Source organism: Grus americana, chromosome 18 (assembly GCF_028858705.1).
Source record: "Grus americana isolate bGruAme1 chromosome 18, bGruAme1.mat, whole genome shotgun sequence".
Lineage (NCBI taxonomy): Eukaryota > Metazoa > Chordata > Aves > Gruiformes > Gruidae > Grus > Grus americana.
This window is the reverse complement of record NC_072869.1, coordinates 10,061,930-10,089,438: the sequence shown is the minus strand read 5'-3', so window position 1 is coordinate 10,089,438 and position 27,509 is coordinate 10,061,930. Positions and strand designations below refer to the sequence as shown.

The 27,509-nt window shown below is 38.5% G+C and overlaps 2 protein-coding genes across 4 annotated transcripts in view; both read right to left on the bottom strand.

The window, feature by feature from the left end:
• TBCD (tubulin folding cofactor D) overlaps window positions 1–12,217 on the bottom strand; it is a 131,241-nt gene extending 119,024 nt beyond the window's left edge. The window contains exons 1-8 of the mRNA XM_054846521.1: window positions 12,079–12,217; window positions 11,572–11,798; window positions 8,190–8,240; window positions 7,645–7,742; window positions 6,801–6,902; window positions 5,003–5,146; window positions 4,118–4,173; window positions 76–208 (exon numbers count right to left, since the gene is read on the bottom strand). Of these exons, the coding sequence (XP_054702496.1) occupies window positions 76–208; window positions 4,118–4,173; window positions 5,003–5,146; window positions 6,801–6,902; window positions 7,645–7,742; window positions 8,190–8,240; window positions 11,572–11,764 (777 nt within the window). The 5' untranslated portion in view covers window positions 11,765–11,798; window positions 12,079–12,217. The remainder of the gene's footprint in view (window positions 1–75; window positions 209–4,117; window positions 4,174–5,002; window positions 5,147–6,800; window positions 6,903–7,644; window positions 7,743–8,189; window positions 8,241–11,571; window positions 11,799–12,078) is intronic.
• A 960-nt stretch (window positions 12,218–13,177) lies between these two features.
• LOC129214611 (fructosamine-3-kinase-like) lies at window positions 13,178–27,503 on the bottom strand. Of its 3 annotated transcripts, XM_054846547.1 has the most exons (7): window positions 26,619–27,503; window positions 21,987–22,168; window positions 20,772–20,923; window positions 19,394–19,485; window positions 17,042–17,124; window positions 16,013–16,135; window positions 13,178–15,214 (listed from the first exon to the last, which is right to left on the bottom strand). In XM_054846547.1, exons 2-7 carry the CDS (start codon window positions 22,125–22,127, stop codon window positions 14,876–14,878), a joined length of 930 nt encoding a protein of 309 aa, XP_054702522.1. In that variant the 5' UTR covers window positions 22,128–22,168; window positions 26,619–27,503; the 3' UTR covers window positions 13,178–14,875. The 3 variants fall into 3 exon arrangements, with proteins under 3 accessions (XP_054702522.1, XP_054702524.1, XP_054702523.1); XM_054846549.1 differs by lacking the exon at window positions 26,619–27,503 and having other exon boundaries at window positions 22,040–22,163; XM_054846548.1 differs by lacking the exon at window positions 26,619–27,503 and having other exon boundaries at window positions 20,772–20,977; window positions 21,987–22,102.
• Between the last annotated feature and the right edge of the window lie 6 nt (window positions 27,504–27,509).

Below are 27,509 nucleotides of genomic sequence, written 5' to 3'. Positions count from 1 at the left end.
TTAAATGTTTAGCATAGCAGTATCATATAATCATAAATACATTTATCTATCTTTTAAAGGAAAATCAGTATTTACCAGGGCCTGAAGCATGCCATTCATAACAACAGTCCCCTCCATGGTCTGGAAGGAGGATTTAGATAACATTGAAAGAGTCCAGTCCAGGAAGTCGGCCATCCTTTTTTGCCTGACATCAGGGCGGACAATAAATCTGTCAGAGAAAACAACAAAACACTGCAGTTACTAACTTTATGGCTCTCAACGAAAAATAATTTTTCCTGCTATCCGAACTGGTTGCAGTTCCTAAGAACAATTCTCCAATGGGTATTTTCTTAAATGACCGAGAGTGAGAACACTCCAAACCGTCATATGTTTAGCCCCTCTATTTCTGAGCAAGGCTCTGATCCAGAATTTCAATTTCACTTCAAACCAACCTATAAACTTGGATTCTAGAGATTTCTCATCTTAATTGTAAAGCAACAAACTTTTCAAAGGTCCCACATAAAGATTATTTCCATTAGAATTAGTGAAAAGCTGAAACAAAACAAGGATTCTCCACTGTTCTCACCAAGAATAGCTATTCTGCAATCTGAAAATTGGTGCAAATCAACAATTGGTCCATACTGCACTGCTATCAGCCAGGCCCATAGACAGTAATCATCAGTGCTGTATTTGTTTCTTCAGATATTTGAAAAGGTCAAACGCCTGTAATTTATCACACTGGATGGGTCAAGAGATGCATTTTTACCCATCTTACAGGCAGCAAAAGAGGTTCATTGTGGTTAAACTACTTCCCTAAACCTATACTCAGTCATCATCAGTGCCAGTTACAGTGCTACAGTTAGGGCATCTGCTTCACTTATCTAATTTAGTATTCCTAGCACCTAAAAATTAGAGCCCTCTTCCAGCAGAGATTCAGACTAAATTAAGGAACTTTGTTCCCAATTCAATCAAAGAAAACAAGGTACCTGGGAAAGCCCACAAAGTACAATTCATAGTGCTTAAAGAAGGATGTATGCAGAGCCTTTATCTGCTTGCTTTATACACCTACAAATTAAATGGGGAACTGCACCAAGAGCTAACTAACGGGGAGTATTAAATACAAAGCACACAGGAAACGGCGAGCAGATGTGATCACTTGAATTGTCTTCAAAGTCAGTACAGATTGTGTTTAGCAACAGAACAACAAGGATTTGGGGGAGGGATTAGGTGAGGGGGGTGGTTTGTTTTATAACAGAGCAGCAAGAATAAAGCTTTCTTTTGCACAATAGCGCAGGTAACAGAAGTAGCCTGTAAAGTAGATGAACTGGTTCCTAGACCCTTTCTCAGCCCAAAGGAGTTTAGATCTTGATTTCTCAAAGGAGTGCCCTAAACTCCAGACTAGAAGCATGATAAGGATAAGCCTCATCTCCTCCTACTGCAACCAGGTCACTGAGCAGACAGAAAAGAGAATTCATGAAACTAACTCCAGATCCTTTGCCCTGTGAAAAGCAAATTACTTTGGAAAACATGAAGTCTTAGATCCTGATGTTTCTAAACTTCACTTGAAATTCATAAACTCCTTAGAGCAGGAACCAGAACCCAGACTTCCCCTTCCTCCCCAAGGAGTTTCCTACTCAGCGTGCTACACAGTTAGACTCCTGTATCTTATCTCTCTGTCCATCCTAGGATTTTTTATTCCTGCCTACCTAACAGTCTAACTTCAAGAAGATGAAACAGTGATCTCATCTCAGAATAACTATGCCTGCTCATTAAAGATCTGTTTTAGGATGTGAAAGCAGTGAATTCAAGTGCACCATGTCAAAAGGCCTTGGACCCCGGTCTTCTAATTCCTGGTGAAGTGTTTTGATCATTAGGCTATTTTGAAAATGGTGTTTTCATAATAAACTAAATAATTATAAGTACACTAAATAGTAATTTTGCTCCTATTACAGTCTTACACACCTTGATGCAGCCGGTGAACCAGCTTAATATATTCTATCACCTCAGTTGTTATGAATATATACTTTTAATAAAAATTAACACAGCCAATAAAATGGAGGTGAAGAGAACATAAGACAACTGCTAATAACGTGCCTGCAGAATACCCTGTGTTAGGATGCAAGGCACTTATAAAATCCCCCAAAATCCAAGGCTGAGCACTGCCATGAACACAAAGTTTTGCTGAACGTAATGCTGTAATCAATCACATTTTTATATATATATATATATATATGCTTCCACTAGTAATTTATTTTTACAGATACCCTGGAGTGCAAATGAAGTGGAAATTCAATTAGTATAATGTGATGAAAGAATCTTTTTAAATTACTGACGTTCTTACTTGAAAAGGCTTCCAAATACTGGGTGTACCTTCAAGAGTCTATCACGTTGGTTGATTTGGGGTTTTTTTCTAGGTTTTGTAGGAACTGAAGATGATAAAGGGCACATTCAGGCACATATGAATGCTCAGGAATAATTCACTCCATGTCATGCTTTCACCTTAAATCCTCTGCATCTGTCAACTTGTGATATGGCAGACTTCCAATGCAGATACATAAAAATCCTAGAAAAGCAACTTCCACTTACCACTTCCAAAATGATGGCAAAAACTAACTAGGATAAGGAAACAAACCTACATTCTGTCACATGGAAATGAGTATGTAACAGACAAGATTATTTATTAAAGACTATTCAAATGATTCATGCATTCACTTAAATTTTGCTCTGAAATATTTCAGAGTAAATCAGAAAAGTACAGGACTAGTCACCAGAGAACTATGAGTCTAGTCTCAACTCCTCCATGAGTTTTTTGTAGGACACTGTCAGTTCTAAAACAAAAAAATGTTTGTTTTGACATCAGATTCAGAACTGTAGCATTATACTCACTAAATACAAATTTCTAAAGCATTGAGTCCTGTCACTGAAGTTCAGAATAAATTTAAAATAAGTACATGGACAGTTATTTCCCAAAAAGACAGTTAGGACCTGCTCTACTAAACGTTCTATTTAAGAACTATTCGGATACAATTAATCACACAAATTTTGTACCCCTTAATCCAGAGAAAAATGTTAACAAAGATTTTATTGTTCACACTAGCTACCTGCATCCACTATCATCATTTCATCTTGTTCACTCTACAGAGCCTCTGCTCCTATAGTTACACTGGCAAAACTATGTTGGCAGAGCCCCCTAGTGTAGGTAGAGTATATGCTAGCGTAAAGATTCTGGGGGGTTTGCTTGCTTTAAAAGGAAAGAAAAAAGAAAAAAACAAATGTCAAACTGAGCTGACTAAAGTCCTCTTCTGCTAGTATATATTGGAATATGTACTGTGATATATATTGGAAAAAAGATACATGTGTACTAGTACAGTTTATGGTCTTTGTAATTTATTTTCATATATATCACAAACAAAACCAATCTCCACTAATGCAGTAGGAGAGGAAAAAAAAGAGATACAGAAGTTTATTATTTCATATTTATAAAGAACCTTAGCATCAGTATTACTGAAGTGATGCAAAAAATGTCAGAACAATGCCACAAATTGTTCCCTGTCCAAACACCAACTGTGTAAAACAATGGGATTTAGAAAGTTCCATTATCCTACACCTGTTTCATTCAATGAATTATTTGACAACAATAAATCTAAAAAACCAGAAGTATTGTTTTCTAGATGAGAGAATGACGAAAGTGACAAGAGGCATATCAAGAAAAAAAATTCTAGCTTTACTATTTCCTTTTACATAACTTAAGTACTACTAGGAAACATCAAGCCAGTAATATTAGATACCAGTTGTCTATTTACCATGCAACACACTGCAAAAACCAGCAGCAACTGAGTAAATGTATCTTTCTGAAACCCTGTAGTACAATCTAGTCCCTAGAACGCAATTTGAACAGTATCCTGTTAGCAGTATCACTTGTGATAGATACCTGTTCCTCTAGTAAGCAGAAGAAAACAGCATTTCCAATAATAAACACACTATTGGATCTGATTCTAGCAAGTTTAACATCCCACATACAGTTGGCAACTTCCAGTCTTCCCAACGCTGTCATTAGTAGCATGTCAGACTAAAAAATGGCAGGAGAAATGGGAGCTAGCTTTTCTCCTTTCTGGCAAGAAGCACAAAAGAGACTTACTTTGAAACCAGTACAGCAGCTGCATCTCGAGCCTTATCACTGACAACCAAGTAACACTAAAGGTAAAAGAAAACTAACTGTAAAAGAATTCATACATGTAGATTTAATAACAACTATGTAACAACTTTTTACATGAATATACTACTTATACTTGTGATTATAAACATTATTATGATTACATATATTACATAATTATTATGATCACAAACTGAGCTTACGATTGTAAAAAATTAATTTTCCCATTTAACAAATCATACCTCAGACAACAAAGTCTCTCTTCTAGTGTCTTTCAAAGCAAGTTTACCTCTACTGAAACCTTAACTTACAGTCGTATTTGTGCTACTACATGCCTTCAAGTGGTAAGCAAGTGTCAAAAGCATAAACTGTTCAGGTGTTTGTGGGGAGGGCCTTGTTCTTTATTTTTACGTGAAAGGGATGACAAGTTAGCCACTTCAGTTTACGCCTAGTGAAACTTCATTATATTTGCTGAAAATTCTTCATGCAGTCATAGCTTCCAATGTTACTCATCCTGATTGAATGCTAATTTCCTATAGATCATCAAACTTGGCTTTCAGAAAAAGCTAGCTAGTATTTTCAAATGCTAAAAGCTGTTAACATAATCAAAGGCACGCATTCATATCAGATAGTCATAAAATAAGATAGTTTATTACTTCAGGGAAAACAAGTAGCAGTTTCACGTGACACTAAAGCAGCAAAGAACCTACTGAAGATTCCAAAACTATGGAGAAATTCTTTACAGATTAGATACAGAAAATATGGGTTTAAATAATATTCTGAACAGACAGCAATTTATTCCCTATTGAAAGATTAAACCTAAGAAAAATATCACAGGCTTGAAAGTATTATAAGATGTATTGTAGTTACCTTTGCTATTTTAAGTATGCGATCCATTGTTGGTATACGAGCATGCCCTTCCTCAGAAATATTTCCATCAAAACGGGCCAGATCAAAAGGAATCAAGCATATCATGGAGAGCCATAATAAAAGCATATAACGAGTTTCCCAAGTCTGGAAAAGAATGGTAAAGCAAAATATGCACTCCGTTTTCTGGAACATATTCCAACAAAGCACCTGGAGCACAAACTATCCACTAGCTCCAAGAAATTTTCCAAGTAAGATGATGAAGAGAAAACTCTGAACCTGAATACTCTGAAACACCAAAGGAGACAGAACTACAAGCAATTCCAAACAGGAAAACTGTAACAAAATTAATGGACCCTCCCCTCTGAATCTGAAATCTGCACAAGTTTATTTCCTTCCCAAACGAAAACTGCATGCTGCCATTCTCCTGTTTTCTCCTTCCTTCAACCCATTTGTGCCTCCAGTCACAAATACGAGAGAAATATGTTCTTCTTCCTAATTTCTTCTGTATTGCTCTCATGGGTTTATTGAAACAATTTTAGATGCGTTTTGAGAAACAGACAAGAAGGAACTTTTACGAGCTTTAAAGCTGTACAACTACAACAGCAGCAAAGTGGTCAGAATTGATGATTATTAAAAATTAATCTTAATTTAAAGCAGGAATACAATTATTGTCTTCATATCCATGATTTTTGTTACTTGTAATAGATTATGATCTCTCTTAAAATTCATTTGTCTTAATAAGCCTTCTGGAATTCTTATTTCTCTTTATTCAAAAATATAAGAATATGAACTACAGTATCTTAGACTTGGACTCGATGATCTTTATGGGTCCCTTCCAACTCCAGACATTCTATGATTCTATGATCTCAATCCATGCTTAAAAATTCTCTGCTTAAATATTTTTTCAAATTGGAATTCTTGCCCAGAACATTCCCAGCCAAATAAAACTTTAAATAAGGACACATAATGAAGTGGTGTCACACTGTTTTTCAAATTGCAAACAGGTAGAAAAAGATCTGAAATTCTGTGTTATTTTTCCACACCCACAAATATATTATCAAAAGACAAAAATCCAAGCGATTCATGCCTCGTGTCATAATTGTGCAATTTTCTCCAATATTCACCTCCCTTCTTTCAGAAGAAAAGGAAAAAAAAACCCAACCAAAACCCCTCCACAGATCTGAAGACAGATATTGGGGGGTTGGGGCAGAATAAAACATTTTATGAACTTAAACAAGGAAAATTAACTATCATCTTCATTTCCTCATCAAAACAGAAGTTCTCATACCAACTTTGACAAAACCCAAAGGTATAAAAAACAGCCTCTTTACATTAAGAAATAGGAATAAATACATAAAACCTAGATATTCCATTTCCTGTGATTTTACTTTTATGACTTCAAGCTGAATTAACACGACTGTTAATGCAAAGCAGGAAGAGGATTTTTCAGTTATTCCTTTTAGAAGTTTAGTATCTTTCACTGCCTTTTTTATTACTGTTGTTTCAATTAATTTGTTCCCTTATGTGAGAGGTTAAAGATTTTACTTGCACATCTACCACCATTGCTTCTAAATCCTTAGAACATACTCCATGAAGGAAAAACACAAGAGCTCTCCTTCAGTAAGACATTTCTCTTCTGACAAGATGACTTCCATACTAAATCCAGATGTTTCATTAACACCGGACAGGGTGTATCACTGCTTTTATACTTTTTTTTCCAGATTTTTTTCTTAGACTGTTCATCAGCTTTTTCTGCTGGAGACATAAAAGTTAAACAAAAAGTACAGCAAGTTCTTACCTCAGAGTCTTTTGGATTCTGGTCTACAAGCATATCCAAAACAGGCTGTAGATCACCTACTTCATGGGGAAACAGTGGAAGGAAAAGTTTGTACCCTCTCACCTATAACAGAAAGTTTTAAAATTTAGTAAGCCATCTGGCATTGTCAAGTACTGAGGAAAAAGAAAAGACCCTTTGAGGAGCTTCTTCTATATGATCCTCATGTATTAAGAATAGTAAAGATATGAATTAAGGTCTTAAATACCTTGAGTTTTTTGCATTTTTACAAACTTACTAAGAATTAATGGGATGATAATTCTTTAACTGTAAAACAAGGGACCTCTGGAGATTGTCTAGTCCAGCTCTCTTGCTAGAGCATGGCCACCCACAGCAGGCTGTCCAGGACCATGGCCAGTAGGGTATTCAGTATCTCCAGGGATGGAGACTCCACAACCTCTGTGAGCAATCTATTCCAGCGTTCAAACCTCACAGTCAAAAAATGCTTTCTTATGCTCAGATGGAAATTCCACATTCCATCTAATTCTTCATCATACTTTACTCTTCTTTTGAACATTATGACTCGTTTTATCACTCAGTATCTCAATGTCTGCAATTAATTTTTTTGCATTCAGACCTTCACTTTTACTACTCTAGATCATTAAATAACATAAGTGATCATGAAAATGATAAAAAAGAGAACTAATCTTTCACAGTACAGTTTAAAAGATTTCATTGCATTACTCAGGCAATTATTTATTTTACTGTTTTTGAAAATGTTGATTTTTTTAAAGTTATTTAAACAACAAAGAAAATACCAGAAACTTACATATTTCAGTTACATAATGTTACATTTGGAGGGTTTTACCTTTGTAATAATGTAAAGAAATTTAAAAGCCAGGTGAACTAGTGGGGAAGGAGATCCATTGTCCCGTACTATATCCAACAATGAATTCATCATCCACTCTAATGAAAGGAGAGAAAAAAAAAGTGAGACTACATAGAATCACACAACGGTTTGGGTTGGAAGGGACCTTGAAACCCATCTAGTTCCAACCCCCTGCCATGGGCAGGGACACCCTCCACTAGCCCAGGTTGCCCAAAGCCCCATCCAACCCAGCCTTGAACACTGCCAGGGAGCCAGGGGCAGCCACAGCTTCTCTGGGCAACCTGTGCCAGTGCCTCACCACCCTCACACGGAAGAACTTCTTCCTGATATCTCATCTAAATCTACTCTCTTTCAGTTTAACATGCAGCTAGTTTACAGTTTCTCATACTTCTAATAATGAAGAGGGAGATAGTAGTCATATAAGTAATATCAACCACAGCAATCTTGTAATGCAAATATGGACCTTATAGTTTAACAGATTTTCAAATATATACACAAAAAATATTTAAAGGTGACATTCCTACCTAAGTGATGATCCAGCAAGTGAGGTTGCTCCTGGTACTTGTCCATTATACCTGAAAAGGAAAAGGTATCTGCAGTAAGCTATTCAATTTAAAGGCTCTTGCAGACATCAACTGTGAGATACACCCCGATTGTAGACAGCTTTAGCTTAAGATTTCAGTATCCTTCAGCTAAGTACTGCTAGTGCCTGTAAGCAAGGTCAAAAAGTAAGAAAACTACAGAGAAATAACTGTAAAAGACTGTCCACTTTGTAGTGCAATCATTTACTACATTGAATCATAAACTCCCTTCCAGGAGTCTCTCAAATTACTGTGGACAAATCTCACAGCCAGATGAATCAAGCAATCACTCTGTTGCAGTCCTTCACTGCAGAGCACTTTGTGGCTCTTCTTTCCTAAGCACGCTTACCAGTACACCATTTCTGATGGAACTCTGCAAACAGAGGGCAACATTAAACCAGTATAGACTGTAGCTGCTCCACGTGTAACAGCTTTACACTGAACTCTTGCCCATGCAGCAACCAGAATGCTGCTTTACACCTTTCTGCCTTGCTGTTCACATCTTTTTCATTAATACACGGAATCCGACTTGCTTTTACACACAGTTCCATTTGTTACCATGTCAAATTACTGGTTGTCTTTAAAAAACCACACACATAGAGCCTACTCAACATCAAAAAGTGTAATAGCATGACATTTTTCCAACCCTGAGGCTAACACAGCCATGGGGAAATTCTCCCTGGACACACTGGGTTTCACCACAAGGCTATCTTCCTTCCCATGCCTGGTACATATTTGAAGATATAGTTCCACCACTCAGGATCTGTATCGAAACAGGGTATGGGCATTGCAAAATTCTTATCTCTTTGTTTTGAGCTACCTGACTATAGCAGAAAAAAACCCAACAAAGTACTACTTGGTAAGTGAAGGTGCTCTTCACAATTCTCAGAGCTAGTTTTTATTTTGAAATAGAATGCAGAAAATTATTCAGCAAAGAACAAAGAATCCTTGATGCATTTTAACCTGGACAAATACAAACTGTAGCTATTACTGTCAGTGCTCCTCAAAACTTTTCACGTTACTTACTTTATCTTGCTGTCAGTAATATGTTATCTTCCTTTTGCAAACTGACTTGAGGAAAAATTGAAATTGAATATTGAAAAAACTAACAACTTGATGCAGTTTTTAGAAACAAAAGCATTTCAATTTAAACCTAGATTCAACGAAAAGCAGCTACAGAAATGAAAGTTGGATTTCAGAAGAGATCATTAACTGATCCAGTATTGCGCTGGTCATTTGAGATATTTGCTCAGAAAATAGCTTTTTAATTAAAAAACTAAAATACCTTCTTAATCTCTCCTTTTCCTGCATTTGTTTCTCTCAAACAATTTTGCTCTCTATCCCTTTTCTCCACTTGTCACATCGACACTTAGGCTTCAGCAGTGCTGTACCTGACCAATGGATGACACTGCACAACCACTGCCAAGACACCAGCCAGTCCAACAGTATCCTTGTCCTAATCGTCACTAACTTCCCATTTTAATTAATGATACCTTAAGCTGTTTACAAATAACAGAACTAGCGAATACAAGAAATTCCATCAACATTCAAAGCAACAGCTCTCAAGCAGAAGTGGAACTTCACAGCAAATTCCTTATCTTGCCAAATTGTTTTCCCAGATCACGGTCTGGCAATCTGAAGTAAAATCCCAAATTCAAATGCTGAAGAGAAAAAAAACTGGAAAAAAAAAGTTATTCTAATGTTATTATTAAAAAAAAAAAAACACCTTCCTAAATTTCCTACAAACTTATAGTTGCAGGTTAAACTACCTTCCAAACTTCTGTTTCTAACAGTTCACAAAAAAATGAGCACCACATGTTTTTGTGAATGCTTTGGGGACCTGCATTAAAATCGTCTGTAACTGATCATTACTGTGTTATCTGCATACAGATTAAAGGTATTCCCTAAGCTTCGTTATATCCCACACATTTAGCCTAAAACCATATTTGGGACATTTTGTCCAAGAAAGATCAAATGATGCCTTATGACACTAAATATTATAACCAAAAGTTGAACAAGATGTACGGTGCCTATCAGTTTTAAGTATATTAACACTGTATTTACTGGGCAATGATAAAGCTCTTCCGATACTTCTCATAGAGCAATATCCTCCTACCTTCAAAGGACATGCTCCTAAGTAGTACAAAGGTCACAGGTTTCAATGGGTGGCAAAGCAATTTTTCTCATAAGAACTTATGTGATAGAGCGGACATGCATGCAGAAAGTTCCTAAATACAATTTAAATACACAGAGACAGTATATATGGTATGAAAGACAGAGAGGCATAACAAGATGACCGGCTGGAGGAAATGATGGCCTTTCAGAGGCTGAGAATTCTTCAGTACTTGCTTTTCTATCCCATCAAATTCTGTCATTTCACATGTGATAACGAACAATCAACACAAATATGAGTGCTCTTGCTACTTCTTCCTGAACACGATCATCATCAACCTCCTCAGATGGAACAGTCAGTTCAGTCAATCGAGTGTAATTCTACTGAGTAGGGTCAGATTTCCAAATTTGGGGTCTTCTGGCTTATGGTTTGCCTATCTAGTTTCTTTTTGTCAAGAACAAAGACATTAGATCAATATTTTTACTGTAAGTTTTTACAATTTCACTATTTTTGCAAAAGTAGTCGCAAAATGCTAGTCCACTTGATTTGCAAATACATGAAACATTGAAATAACTTTTGCAAATCATCTGGTCAGAATATTGGATCCAATACACAGATGTGCATTATAACAGGCTAATTACCTCAGACACTGCCACATGCATGTAATTATACCACTTCTATATTCACCTGAGGTCTAGAAGCAGAATAACTTTCACTGTATGGCACAAAAGCCCAGCTACTAAGTCAGATGCAAGTTGTCTCTGCTCAGAAACAATTACATGATCTGTATGGAGTCAGCTGTCCTTCATATTTCCAATGAAGTATAAAAGTAAAAATATGAAATTACTACTTTAAAGCTCAAAATATATGCATTTTTAACAAGTAATAAGTTAAAAAATAGCTTTATTTGACAGACACACAAACTTTAACTAAGTTATTGCCTGCATTTGAATAGGAAACTGGAGGCTAAACACAGGTCAGAATTCAGATTTCTTGAATCCAAGACCTGGGTTTTTATTTACAGTAGTTAAATAGCATGTAATAGTGGAACACATATCTGGAAAACAAAATAACTAAAAAAATACATCTAAACTACCTGTTGATAAAGTTGTATCATTATCACTAATCCAAAATAAGCGGTTTACTCCTTTTTCGGTAGTTAAGTTCCTTTAAGCAGCACAAGAACATGCTCCCTTTGGATCATGCGCTTACCTATGAATTTTTCCACGGTCATTTCTCGAGTCACCAGATCCCCAAAGACTCCCTTCAGGTTACCGATGAGCCCCCCGACCTCCTGACTCTCTGTGAAACTCTCCAGGATATTTCTCGTGGTGATGACACCCGGCTCCTGATTCTTGCCTTCCTCTGGCTCCGACCCCGCTCCATCCATCTCGTCCAAAGCCATACCCGAGGCCTGCCGGCGGTTTGTCCTGTAACAGCTGGGCAGAACGACAGCCGGTCAGTCACGCCACCCCTCCCTCAGGCGACACCGCTGCTCCTCACGCACGGCTCGTGCCGAGCCGCCGCCCGGCCGGGCCCCGCCCGCCGCCATGCGGCCCACCGCGCCCCTCCCCGGCAGGCGCCGCGGAGCGGAGGCCCGGCGCGGCCCTACCCTGCCGCCCCACACAGAAGGCGGCTGTCGGGGGTGGCGAAGACGGCGGCGACAACACCGGGGACGCCCCCACCCCGACGAGAGCCGGCAGCTCCCGCGCGCATTACCCTGGCAACCGCCGCTGCGCTCCCCAGACCCTGCCCCGCGCGCGCTGCCGGGCGCAACCTCCCTCCTACGGGGCGCCGCGCGGGACGAAAGGATGCGGAGACGGCGGCGGCTCCGCCCCCACAGCGCAGGGCGGGCGGGGGCTGAGGGGAAGGCGGCGGCTCCTGCGGGGCTGGCGTGGAGTGCAGGTGTTCGGCTCGGGGGCCTAGCAGCTGCCCGGCTGGAGGGGCCCTGCTCTGCCCCTGGTTCCATCGGTGGGCTGAGAAACGCCCGTCTTCATCTCGGCCGCGGGGTGGGCTCTGCTCTGCCCATGTTTCTGCCAGGCCAGAACCGTCCAGACTTCACCTCTCGAGTCACTGGGCAGAGGTGGCAAAACGGTGTGCGGGAGGCAGCTGGATGACACCACCATCCATGACCTTCTCCATTTCTTACCCTATCCACACGAAAATACTGAATTATATGGTTTATTGCCAACTCATTATCTAAATCTCCTAAAATTCTGGAAACAAAGTTTGCTGAAAGCTACAACTACAGATAAAAAGGGAAAGGAAGCAAGTGGGTGGACTCAAACATCTGCCCCCTCACAGCAGTTACTATCTCTCATGCCAGCTTCTTTCCTGTTGGCTTTCTCAGGAAGATATTTCATGATATTTCAGCCCAAGACACACCATGTCTCCATCCACTCTTCTTTTCCCGCACGCTTTCCCCATTGCTACTGAATGTTTTACCAGATAATGGCGCTACTTTTCCACTTCTCTCGACACATCACCAACACCAGCATACTAAAGTTGGAGTCTAAGGTAGACATTGACAAAGTCACCTCAGGTTAAGTATTTTACTTAATAGATAATAAACTCCAAGAATCAGGCCAAGTGACAAACTAAAATGGGTGCTCAGGGCGAGATGAGTCACCTCCAGGGATGCTCGTTTCTCTCCCTTGGTTATAAAGGCAATTCAGGGAGGCACTCCAGTCTGCTCAGGACGCTAGGGCAGGTGACTTCTCTTTCCCACTATCCGGCAACTCCATCCGCACCCAAATATCTTAACAAATTTGAAGATAAACACAAACCACAATCACGAAATGCAGGTACACCAAATACCTAGTTTCTGCAAGGCAAGTATTTTATTTGAGAAGGAGAAATCGTAAGTTCACACGTACTTTCCAATGTAATACATGTATTTTTGTTAACATTAACAAATACTAGTATGCATGCACTTTGCTGCTTTCTCAGACCTGGATCTTCTAGCTATCAGCTGCAGTTTCAGCTGTATTCTAACTCTATTATTCCACTTTTCCACTGTTACAATTGTATTAAGTGTTATAACCACATCCAATTGTAGCCCAAATTCAAAGGAAGTAAAAAAAATTAACTATTTGTATTATAGAGAATAAAATGCATTTTTTAAAATCATATCAAATACAACATCTAACTTTAAACTTTATGAAATCTTTATAGTACAGCCATTCAAAGTTGAAAAAAAGTCTAAACATATTTGAGCATTTTTGAATATTTTAGGTATTAGTCACAACACCTGTCTGAAGCCTAAATATATAAGTTCAGTCATTCTTATTCAAACCTTCTGATTCACATAAGCATTTGTTGGACTGCACTTACATTTACTTTCTTTACCGCTTTCTTCCGTTAAAAAAAAAAACCATGGACTTGCTAATGTTCTCTAGCTCACATTGTATGCCAATATCTTTGTTGCACAGTTTTCTCCCCAAATTCTCACTGCCTACATTTTCTGTAAAAATAAAGCCGTTAGGAATATTAAAAAACATTATAAAGACCTCTAAATTGACACTGTTCCTTCAATAATCCAGCAGTGGCAGAACAGACTAGCTTTGCCTACTGTACATTATTTTAAATACATCAAGCACCAACCAACACAGCAGCAACAGATGCTTTCTTGTCATCAAAACAGTAAGCCTCCCTCCTACTTTTTACTATCTTTTTAAAAGTTATTTCACTATGTTGCCATCATAGTATAACACACTAAAATATCATACTAAAACTATGATACGTTATTATCAAACCTGTGTGCTAACAACCCACTTTCTGACCATACAGTTAATTACCAAGGAACTCCAGAGACATCCCTTTTATGAAATACCACTGTAATTTAATTTCTCATAGCAAGAGAAAAACAAAAGCATATAAGTAAATTACATTAAATTAAAATAAATATTAGAAATATCATTAATTATACATGCTTGCCAAGTGCAGTCCAAAGGGCCTTGTCTACTCTTTCAATCAAAAAGAGAATGGTTTCATTTTTAGATTCATAGAATCTGATTTAAATTTTGGATTAGGACACTTAACATGGGAAAGAAAAGATGACAGAAAAATAAATGGGAAAAAGGATGGAAACAGAGGCAGAAAACTAAAACAGAACAAAAAAGGGGAGAGGTAAAGAACTAGTTACTACTTCCAGCACCGCAATCCCACAACAGTAGCTCTCAATAATGAACTGCTGACAGAGCAGCAGCAGAAGTGGCAATAAGCAAACAACTGTGGAAATGCAGCAGCTATGAAGTGAGACTCTCTATGGAGGGTGAGGTTAGGCTGTCAGGGTACTTTTCCAACCCAGTGGAGCCTTCACAAACAATGCAGTCTTTTCCTTCAGCAGGGTATGAATCTGTGCTAGTTAACTAGTGTATAAGGCTCAAAAGCATACTAAGCCTTCTACACATCAGCTGTTTTAGTGTCAACATTGATTCCTAGTTTGTGTTACTTCTGATAGACAGGGGCTGTTCGTTACTGAGGGACTATGTCAGAATTTCTCAGACCTGTGTAGTTACTTGAGAAGTTTTCTCATTACGTTTAGGGTAGATCCCCTGTACCCTGTCCCAAAATGGTTCCAGTGGTTTACATAATTAAAGAGCTGATACAATTTGTTTCGTTTCTCAAATCCTGGAGCTTTGGGTATTTTACTGTGATAGGCAGAGAAAAAACAGCTGCTAAACCCACCAAACATTCCAGCAATGGCCAGTTCAAATTCTGAATGGCCATAGAAGGATGCAGGATCAAAGATAATTGGCCCAGAGTCGTCCTCAGCCACATTCCCTGCCCACAGGTCCCCATGCAGGAGAGCAGGAACGATTTCTACATCACAGAACATTTCAGGAATCTTTACCTGAAAGAGCATAAACGAACACATAACAGTTAAGAGTTTTGAAGAAAATATTGAATAAAACAAAGCACTGTAGTATATAAGAAACTAAGCTGGTCAAATACTGCCTGTTTTCAGTCTTCATGGAGTGCTTTTGAGGTTGATGGCTAAAAACATAAACCTAAACTGTAAGCCAGTAATGAATGTTCTTTATTGTATTAAATGATAGCAAGTCATTTAATTCACAGTCTAGTATCACCATTTAGTAGTAATGTATTGTTTCTAGACATGGATGGTACTGGCTGTCACAAGAAGTAGAAAATACATTTCATTTAATTTAAAAGGTTTCAGTGGCAAAAAGGGCAGCAGTAAACATCTGTACCAATTAACCAGAATTAAGGAACAAATTTGTGATGCAGAGCTTGCAGAGGAATACATTCCTAGCTGTTTCCCAAGTGCTGCATGGAATATGACCTGAACTACAGTCTCATCTGCCTGGGCAGCAGAATCTTACCTATTTTGTAAGTTCTTAGATAGGATTTACCATATTATTACTATTATTATTATTATTATTGTTGGCTGTATTCTAGGAAATAAATGTCAGTGCTGAATTGCAGGTTTATTTTCATTATCTATTAAAAAACTGAAGAGCACCATGAATTATTTTCAGCTGACACTGTTGTTGGATCAGCTGTGAAGATAATGAACAGTTATTGCTGTTCATTAAAAGCTACGTAAATCTCTTACAAAACACCTTTAAAATTCCACTGATACGTACTTTCTAACATTCTAAAAAAAACAGATTTAAGACATGGTTCATACTTTTAGCTGTGACCAAAGTTCTCTGGCTTCTCTGTCTCCGTAATCTTTTTCAATCAAATCTAATTGAGCTTGGAGTCGGTGACGAATAAAGAAGGAAGGCCAATCACTCTGCCATTCATTCACCTAGAAAATATGATACAGAGGTTTGTAATACACAATTTTAACATATACATAGGCAGTATTAATAATGCATAGATATCAAGATAGATATCAAGATAAAATGTTCGATGCTGTCACAGTGGCCTACACAATGTTAGTATGACCTATACACAATGTTACTAGACATTTCGTTGATTGTTATTTTGGGAGTGATGCACTCTTTCATGCTTAGGTGGCACTGTATTTAACATGAGATATAAGTTGAGGTTCTGGCTATTTTCATTCATTCAAATTTTCTTAATGTATTTTAGAGGGAGAGTTTCTGGTGAGATCATTTCAGTTGTTCTATATTATATTTTGGAACCTTTCTGGAAATGCAAAAGTATTCATTCATTTTTATTTGGTAATGCGTTTCTAATTTGCTAAAAAGTTGTACCTAGCAAAAAGTTTGAGATATGGAAAGTTCATGCAGTTAAATAGTAGAATGAAATTCTACCACGTGCAGAGCCAGCAAATGACTGATTTATCTTGGAGAGCCCTTCCCAATGTCTTATGTGATGTGTTACATGATGAGGCCCTCTAAAACCAGTGGATTTTGCCATTTGAGATCTGTATAGTAGGGGGTTAGAAAAAACAAAACCAAAACATGGTTTGTGCAGGAATACTTATTTTATTAAGTATCACCAAGCTAAATAACTGCCATGTAATTTCAAATTCTTATTCGATCCACTATGTCTGCTTGCTACATGCATCTTAGCAAGCTACATGCATTGAAGGGCCATGATCATATTCCCTTCACTGTCAGGTTAACATGGAACAGTGAAAGCAAAACCGTAATCACAGATCTGAAGGCCAATGAAACAAGCTTTTGTATAAGGAGTTTATAGAGCTATATGAGTACATGTTAGCTTTCACAGGCATGGAACATACCTGTGGTATATAACCACAGCAAGTGGCTGTATGGAATCCAAACTTATCCACATACTGAGACTCAGAGTGACCAGCTCCTTTACCTAAGAAACAAAATAAATATTGGCGGTTTTGAGATCCTTACATAGTAAAGTTTGCAAACATAGAAATAAATTTCAGAGAATAGGCATACAAAATAATTTTAAGCAGTAAGTTACACTTATTTCATGGTCACAACCCTCTCCAAAGACAGAAAGAACTCTCTCTTAAACTTGAAGATACTGAATGGAAATGGAAGCACAATTAGTCACAGTTTGACTTTTCTTTGGATAAACGAGTTAGACATTCAGGAACAGAGTCCAGATACCACATTTGCAATCTACTTTTCTGACACTTGAACATGTTGTCATTAAACATGGCTTATTTTTGATTCACAGATTATTTCTGACCTGCCAGTAATCTGGCCTTCACTCAAAAATAATGGATTATAATATGTTCACCACTAAGAGCTGAGCCCGGTCCATCCCTGAAGTCATGGGAAAGACAGAGATATAGACTGGTGGTTCAGGTTTTAATACTAACAACTTTAAAAGAATAATTCTTTGTATGGCTTCCTATTTTTTTTTTCATTTATGCCTTTGTGGTGGGTTGACCCTGGCTGGGGGCCAGGTGCCCACCAGAGCCGCTCTCTCACTCCCCTTATTCACTAAACAGGGGAGAAAAGGCATAATGAAATGCTTGTAGGTCGAGATAAGGACAGGGAGAGATCACTCACTAATTGTTGTCACGAGCAAAACAGACCAAACTTAGAGAGGGAATTCATCTAATTTATTACTAGGCAAAACAGAGTAGAGGAATGAGAAAATAAAATCAACTCTTAAAACACTTCCCCCCACCCCTCCCATCTTCCCGGGCTCAACTTCACTCCCGGCTTCAACCTTTCCCCCCTCAGCGGCACAGGGGGACGGGGAGTGGGGGTTACGGTCAGTTCATCTCACGGTGTTTCTGCCGCTTCTTCATCCTCAGGGGGAGGACTCCTCTCATCGTTCCCCTGCTCCAGCATGGAGTCCCTCTCACGGGGTGCAGACCTTCAGGAGCAAACTGCTCCAGCGTGGGGTCCCCCACGGGGTCACAAGTCCTGCCAGCAAACCTGCCCTGGCGTGGGCTCCCCTCTTCACGGGTCCACCGGTCCGGCCTGGAACTTGCTCCAGCGTGGGCTTCCCACAGGCCGCAGCCTCCTTCAGGTGCCTCCACCTGCTCCGGCGTGGGGTCCTCCACGGGCTGCAGGTGGAATCGCTACACCCCCTCATCCTTCCTCCATGGGCTGCAGGGGGACAGCCTGCTTCACCATGGCCTTCACCACGGGCTGCAGGGGGATCTCTGCTCCGGCGCCTGGAGCTCCTCCTCCCCCTCCATCTGCACTGACCTTGGTGTCTGCAGAGTTTCTTACATCTTCTCACTCCTCTCTCCGGCTGCAAAAGCTCTCTCTCTAAGTGTTTTTCTTCTTCTTAAATATGTTATCACAGAGGCGCTGATTGGCTTGGCCTTGGCCAGCGGCGGGTCCGTCTTAGAGCCGGCTGGCATTGGCTCTATCAGACACAGGGGGAGCTTCTAGCAGCTTCTCACAGAAGCCACCCCTGTAGCCCCCCCGCCACCAAAACCCTGCCACGCAAACCCAACACAGCCTTAATCCATTTTCCAAAGAATGATAGAAGGTGTTTTCATTGAAGTCAGTAGAAACTGAATCACAGCCTTATACTGCTGAATTACAGTTGTCTTCAAGGAACAGCAATTGTTCTATGTTTTGCTATGTATTTGAGTTCAAAAATGTAACCCCAACATCTTTAAAGGAGAACTTAATTACACGTTTACTAATTGGGACCATATTCTGTAGTAAGTTAATTGTCTAAACCAACAGTAAACAAAAAAAAGAGGATGTCTGTAAGGTCAAGAACATTTTAAAAGATTGATGGTACACGAGGCTGAATAGTTTAACTGATGCTGAAAAAGACAATTAGTCCAAATTTTCAGTTTGACTTATGAAATGTTGAAAGCTCTAACTATCAAATACTAGCAGTTTCTTACTAACTTTCAATATCCGCATAATTTTATACAACGAAGTATACACGAAATGAAGAATTAAAAATAAATTAATTTAGTTTTGTCAAGGTTAAGGTGATGTTTAAAAATTGTAATAGTAATTATAGCTCTTGTGTATATAATGTACATTTGAGAAGTGTGGCATAGGGACAGATCTCATGAAACAGTGTCCCAGTATTGACTTTAATTATCATTAAAATTATAATGCAATACTGTACCACAGCCAAATTAATTATTTCATTTTTGGTTTAGTACATGATATCAATACTCTACCAATTGTGTTTCCCTCCTTTCTCAATTTCTCTCCAAGTTTCTGGTTATAAAGATGAAGATCTGCTATCTGCTCTCCAAGCTTTGAAGAATATCTGTAGGATCAAAAAACAAAACAAAACTGAAACAAGTGAACAAAACATTACAGGGAAAAAACCCTCAATTAAATATGACCAGGTGTATTTTTGGCAAATATAGAACCTTAATCAACTTCACAAGTACATAACAGGGAGCAAATGACTAGACAACTCTGAAGAAATGGGATGTAACAGATAAGAAAATGAACAGTCAGTCAATGCTCTTGCAGGAATGGTAAACAGAATACAAGGTTGTACAAACAGAGGCACAGAGTGCAGGAGGATCAAGTAATCCTCCTTATCAGCTGCACGTTAGTAAGCAGAGAAAAAAAACATGATATCTACTTTTAGGCTTCATACTTTGAGATCAGTTGAACAGCAATAAGAATGGTAAGTCTGAAAAGAAGCAGGGATTGAGTTGAGGTTGCTTAATGCAGAAGACAGGCAACTAAAAAAACGTTAAGTATTGCACAGATGTCTGAATAGGAGCTGCAAGGAAGGAAAAGAATTACTTCGCCGTGCCCAGAACGGGTAGAAAATAACGGGTTTAAAATTGCAACCAGGAAGACTGAAGTTAGCCATTAGAAAATCTTTCCAGGACCAGTGGGGTGGAGTGAAACAGACTGTTTGGGGAGGCTGTGGAATTGCCATTATTCTCCCAATAAAAATAGATACGTTGGACAAACAACTGCCAGAATAGCCACAGGCATTACTGTGATCCCATAGAGGCCTAGAACGAAGCAGTTAACTCCTGAGAGCCTATGACTCCTGAATTCCATGTTAAGATTGGTTGACAGACAAAATGGAACTTCATATTATCTGTCCATCTAGATCTTCCTCACTCTAGTGCCTTTGACCTTGTTAAGTGGCTTCAGTCATAACTGATGATACTTAGAGAAGCAGAGGTTTCAAAGATGTAAGAAGCCTGTAAGTTTAAAGAAAACTGATAGACAGGGAAAAGAAACTCAAATGAAAAATCTCATGAGGGCAAGATAGGCTAAACTCAGCCATTATTACATTCATCCAGCATCTCCACACATGTGGACCAGCACACAAAGCTCTAGGCTAGCGATGACATGCCATTTCTATTGCAGGGAGAGGGTCAGGGAAGAGCAAAATGCAGGGAAGGAGTGGATACACACATATGTATATATTTAATACGTACACATACACACATACACAAACACAGCTCTATCTCTGAGAGAATAGAGAGGTTCTTCTCATGAACTTTTCTGACTGACTGCAAGATATAAGAAAAGATGTCCCAAAACATAGTAAAAAGGAAAAGAGATATACAGACATACTTGTTGAGGTGCTTCATCTTTAGGTACTCCATGACAAACATTGCTCCCCCTCCAGGTAGGTCAATTACTTTAATAGGCTGAGGCACTCTCACAATATTGGTTTTCTGAATAGCTTCCAAACTTGCCATTTCTCCTTCAAACATTTTTCTAGCCTGTCAAGGAATATGAATATCCTTGGGCTAAACCATGGATGTCTGCAACGAGTACTTTGGAAAAAATAGCCTTGTTTACAAATTTATAAGGAGTTAATTCATCTTGATAAAAGAATATAACTGCAGCAAGGTTTCAGTCCACACAGGGAGACTCGAGTACCTTAATTCTAACTTCTTTTTTTCTCAAATTCATTCCAGGGTAGTAGGATATGTCACATTTCACCGTGATTTCCAGTTGCTTATGGAGATACCAAACTACTCAGACATAACAGTATCTCTGATGGTAATACCCAAGACCTCCTCCTTCAAAACCACAGATGACCACTACTGAGTGAAGTAAAAGACTGAATCCTTAAACTCCTTTTCTTGCAGGTCAATGGCCACCAGATGGAGATGACAGTACAAATATTAAGCTTGTACTCAGCATTTTTGAAGTAAAGATGCTGTTCTTCACAGCAGTGTTAGGATGTTTTCAATATTGATCAAAGCAAATTTCTGATGCACTGTGGTGTTACAAAAACCAACTGAGTACTGTATTATTTAGCAATATAAAAGTCAAGAGCTGGGCCTAAAAAATTGCAAGATTCTTACTGCTAGAAATACAAAAAACAATGGGGAAGTCTGAAACCTCTGTAGCTTTAAAAATAATACATGAGTTTTAGCACTGGCACCCTGTTTCCTCCCTCCCACTATTCTAGCCTCCCAACTGAAACACAAAAAGGAATGCAGTGAATGCAAATTCAGCTTTAGGCTTTTCCAAACTCTAAGTACTACAATAACAGCTCTGTACTTAGCCTCTTTTTTTTTTTTTTACATATAGCAATGCCAATTCCTGTTGTTGAGGGTTATCACACTGCATTACATCTCATTTTGCATTAACCAAACCTGCTGCATTAATAATTGGTACAAAATAGCTTTTAAAAGAAAACTGAAAGGAAAACTGGAATAATTAAAAGTCAGTCTGAAAACGCAGAACTCTAAATTATTAACAATCAGGTGCTTTTAAAAGAAAAAGCTCTCTACATGCAATAACATTAGTAGTTAAATATCTGCTAGCATTAACCTGAGGCTTGTAGTTGATTTTAACAAATACTCGTCCACTGTCTGTTTCATAACCTTGGCTTTGGCTAATGTATCCTCCTCCTGAGCTTCCAAACGCCTTCAGAACGGACGTTTTCAATTCTGTTTTCAGGATTTTTTCCATGGTAATTTCCAGGCTGCTGCAGCTGCTTTCTGTTAAATCCACTGCAAAACAAGATTAAAGGGTTGGGTCCTTCTTTCACTGTCACTCTGCTATGAGGTAGAAAGGGCCACCCACCAAAAAAAAAAAAAAAAAAAAAAAAGCAGTCAGAAAAAAAGAAGCAAATCCAGAGATAATGTTCGAAAATGCTTTGTTTCCCATGGGTTTTTATAGCTATACATGAAAAATAAAAGTCTTTAGAAATATTGACTAGAATACAATTGAGAGGTGTGTCCTGGGTCCTCATTCAGCTGTGCTGAGAGCTGCTGGTATTTGTAGTTTGGACCCGTTTTTCTTTTTTAAGCTCTGTGATCACACTGTAGAAGAGGTCATTTTTAAACCAATCCACTAGAGGGAGTTTAAATGCAACAATACGAATTGTGCACACGTATTGTATTGTGGTTATTAAAGATCTGAGAAGCGAAGTTGCAGTCCAAAAGGATGCAATTAAATCATAAGTCAGCCATCAGAAATATGTGGAAAAGTTGGTGGGGTTTTTCTCTGCCTGTAGTTGCTTTGTGTGGACTGGAGTTCTGCTGTCATCACTGAGATCTTTAGAATGCTTTCCCTTCCAGGGACAGAATTCAATCTCTTATAAGAGATGGTCAAGATTTTTATTGCCTGGAAGTGTCCTCAAGTCAGTGAGATAGTAAGCTGCTCAGGGCTGGACATTATCAAGTGAAAATTAATAGTAAAAGCATCAAGTTGGTAATAAAGAAATTTAGGATACTGTTCCTATAAGCTTCTCCAGATTTAATATGATCTTTAGGATATCATTTCACCTTTTTATCTCCTTTCACAATCTAACACACAGAAAGAAGATCCCTTGGGTACTGCTGAATTTAATCACTTCATATCTGCAAAGTGCACTGACACTCTCAGGTATAAAGTGGAAACCTTTAAAATATGTTACAATAACCCAGATCCTACAATATTTGTTTTAATACTGTCTGTATAAAGATAACATATTTGGTTAGGTAGCTATGACTGATTCATAGCACATTAGAATCCGTGGAAAAGGCTGCAGTTCTTCACACTTGGAGCAGCAATGCCTACCATCTCCTCAGGGGATTTCTGGATTCTGTTGCACCGTGCTTTCACGTATTTATCTCTCTTCTCTACTATTTGTTTGCATTGATTTGTATAAGCTGTTTGGTTTTGACAGAGGAAGGAACGATTACTGGACAAATACTGGCTTCATTTAGGTAGGCTTTTCACTACATTCACAAATGGTTCCAGTTCTACACGGAGTGAAAAATATTGATATAGTACAAATTATTTCTCAAACAAGTAATTTTTCAGAAGATAGCTCCTTATGGTACACAGAACAGCTGGAGTATAGCAGACCTCAAAGGGACAGATTGGTTAAGGAGGAACTTTTCTAACATCCAGATTTACTTGAGCAGGACATTGCTTATAGAGTAAGAGCACAAGCTGGAAAAGTACAGCTCATGACCTAGAATCAGAAACAGTGATTCAAATACAGAAGAGTATTCAAGAACAGCAAGAAGCTACATTGGAGGTTACGTATCTTGGTTAGACATTTGCATTATATATCTAAAGTAACCAGTGACTGCTTTGGCAATCCTTCTATAAAGTCCAGCTGTAATATTTTATAACCATCACATCACTGATATACCAACTGTAAAATAGATTATTCACAAAACAGAGCTACAGAAAGTAATGTTGGGGAGGGGTAGAGAAGAGTCAGCACTTACTGTAGGAGTCTTAAGCAGTTTGTCCATATGCTCTCACGGAGCATTTGTACCTGGAAAGTGAGCTGCTAATGCAAACAACCATGCCCAGATCAAATAAAGCTTAAAGTGTAGGTGCTCATCATGCACATTAAATCACAGTAAACCAGTGCACAGGCACTCAAAACAACTTGATTATGGCTGTCAAGCTTGGACAGTTTGAGCCAGGTAGCTAATATGACTCACATGACTGACTTACAGACAGTGAAAATGCCAAGCAATTTGAATATCAGTATGTAGGAAGCCCTGAAGAGTACCCTACTATTAGAACAATGGTGTCCAACTGCTGTAAGGAGGGAATCATACCCTAGGTTGCAATGGAGCGCCTGGGGAAAGGAATAAAGTTTTTTGGCAACAAAGTAAATGACAATGAGCAGGGACCCTTATTTCTCCATAGTGAAAGATACCCTAATTTTTCTGTTTACCTGCTGAGGAAAAAAAACCCAAACCAAACCCAAGAGCCCCCAAAACCAAAACAAACAAGGAGAATGGATCTTCATCCACAATATTACTACTGAACCCAAATTTTTTGCAGTCTAGTATGCCACAGACTTCTACAATTTCCAGTGAAGATGCCAATAGTTACTGACTGTAACACTTCTCAGCATTCTGACATTTTATTTTATTTTTGGTTAAACCAGAAACAGTACTGTGTTAATCCAAACATATTGCATCACTTACATAGTAGCCAAGAGATAGGAAAGCCTTCTGTTTGCTTCCATGCTGGATCAGTATTTGACTAGTAAAGCACAGGTGAAAGGCCTGGTTTCCTACCATTTTTGTTCATGTTGTTTCCAGTCAAGCAGCTTCAAACAACATCATTTTAAACACTGGAAGCAGAATAACTCAAAAGCATCGCAGATGGGCGCAATGGAAGAGAGTGTTCAAAAATATCCCCTGGTCAGTAAATGAAAGCTCCTGCCACAACAATTCAGCACCACGGCCAGGTCATGAAGGAAAGCAGAAGTTGCATCAGTGAGGTGTGAGAAGACGGTGAGGAATGACAAAGGACGATTTATGTGAGTGCTGTTGGGCTCCTGGTTTGAGGCCTATCCTCAGGGTTATGCTTGTCGTGGACTTTGTAACTGTTCAGTTTCTCACCTCTTCTTGTTTTGCTCACAAATGCTAACATGTTCGTTTCCAAAGACTGTCCAGAAGACTGATATCCCCATGAATACCAATGAAGAAAAAGATTGGTTACTTCTCCTTTGGGAGTAACAGTATCTAAAGAATCCCAGGGAAACAGAGAAGCTATATAGAACAGTGTAAGCTAAGAGCAAGAAAAGACTTTCCAATATAAAAATTTCCCTTCCTTTAACAGAAGTTATAGTTTCTCAGTAAGGAACTATCCAGGACAAATAATTACTCCTATAGCTCTGATCTTCAACATAACTCCACAGGCTGTAGTTCTACATACAGTATCAACCATGTCTTGGGATATTTCAGTGAATTCTTTCAAGATTTCAATGAAAAATATATTGAAGAGTAATTGAATATTACTTTACAAAGAAAAATAATAAAGCTATTGTGATTCTGGTGTGGCTTAGTTACCAGAAATAAATTTTCCCCTTAAATCTTTTGTCACAATCAGTGCCTACAGGACAAGCTAATTATATACCACTTCCCACCTGCTTTTACTTCTGCTAGAACAGTCCAGCATCAGTTAAAATCACCAGATCTATTTCTGAACAGCAGTGAAGATGAAAAGCAGGAAGAAAAACAGTACTAGAGTGTAACATTCATAACCGCAGGCAGTTTTTGCAGATGGCAGCAGTCCATGAGAATGAAAACAAATAGATCACACTGAAATGCAGGGTACAAAGGAACTATAAGCAATTCAGCAAAAATACAGGTTCCTGCAAAGAGGTTCAAACTGAATCTATTTTCACAATTACGACAGTCAAGCCCAGAGAGGTTGTGCAGGCACCATCCTTGGAGAGTTTCAAGACCAAAGACCTAAGTAATCTGGCCTGTCCTCATAGGTCATCCTGCTGTAAGCATGAGATTGAACTAAGTGACCTCCAGAGGTCTGTCCCAACCTGAGCTTTCCCACCATCCTAACCACTGAGTCCAGATTTCCAGGTTTCCCTTCCCCTAATTCCTCTTCAAGGCAGAAGCTGATGTTATTAAAATTATGCATAATCTATTCCAACCCACTAATTATTTCCCTAAGGAATCAATTTCAAAATTTAGCTTAAATTAAGAAAAAAAGATATAGAGATATCTGGTTTTCAAAGTATTAAAAATAATGTTTTGAGATGCTTTAGTCTACACAGGCCACACATGTATTGTGATCCATCTTGAGAAAAGACTTGGAAACATGATGAGAGGGTATTACAATTTTTTACAATATATAAATACATGTACACTGTATACTTAAGAAAAAAACCAGTGGTTCTTTTATCCTTTTTCTTTGTACAAACAGGAAAGGAAAGCCAGCAAAATTATGATACAGAACCAGGAAACACAGAATGAGAGCATGGGTACAAGGAAACATGCTTGCCAGATTTAGAATGTACAGAGGGAGCCAAGAGGGAGGAATATATGAGAAGGAAAAGCAGGACACAGTAGCTTTAAACTATGAGAGAAGGAGATAAAGAGTAACAAAGGCATGCCTAGAACACATAATGCAACAAAATGATCAAAGAGAATTCAAAGAGCAGGGCAGAACTATACAGTACATAAGGGGGAAAAAAATTACCTTACAGAACTGCAGCAATTTCTTCTTAAGGGTCCACCAGCAGCCTGCCTTCAGAAGAGAAGATTTCATCCCCTTCTCCATCCTCTGATTCAACTGCTGTCTATAAGAACTCAAAACCAAGGGATCCATGGTACAGCAGAGCTTGCTATTACAGTCCATTTGTATTCCTCTCTACGCCTCTTCCATTTTTAATTGTAGCACAAAATAGCTTTGAAAAAGTGAGCATAACATCCCTTAAATTAAAACTCTACATACAATTGTCTCTATTTACATAACTTGCATACAACACAACTTTCCTTCAATCACAAAAATAGTTTGATTCAGTTCTATTAGGAAAAGGTGATCTCTGAAGACTTACCATTTACCACTCAAGTCTATGACTGACAGAAAATCCACCTTCATATCACTTTTCACCTTCTAATGATAAAAAGCATTTAGGTATTTTAGCAAAATAAACATGTTGATTTGTTGAACATTTATAAACAGAATGACCTTATTAAATATTTTCTAACTTTATTATGAAGGCATATGGAAATAAACAATTAAGGGATCTAACCAGATTGACTGCTGGCTAAAATTCCACAGCATTTCTTCAATCAGCTGCGCTAAGTTAAGTTTGGTGAATGGGATAAGGATATGGGCACAGACATAACATTCCATCAACAATATGCAACAGCTAGTACAATACATAAAGTTTGAAGGCACAGATAAGACGTCAAATGATACTGTAACCAAACAGTACGTAAATTTTCTTCAGTGACACAGTGTTCCAGATTAAAATCCATGACCACGTTCCCATCAGCACCTCTGTTGACCATAATTGTCTAACAAACTAGGGACCTTCAACAGGTTAGAGCAAGTAGCTCCCAAGCATGGACGCAAGCTGTAAGG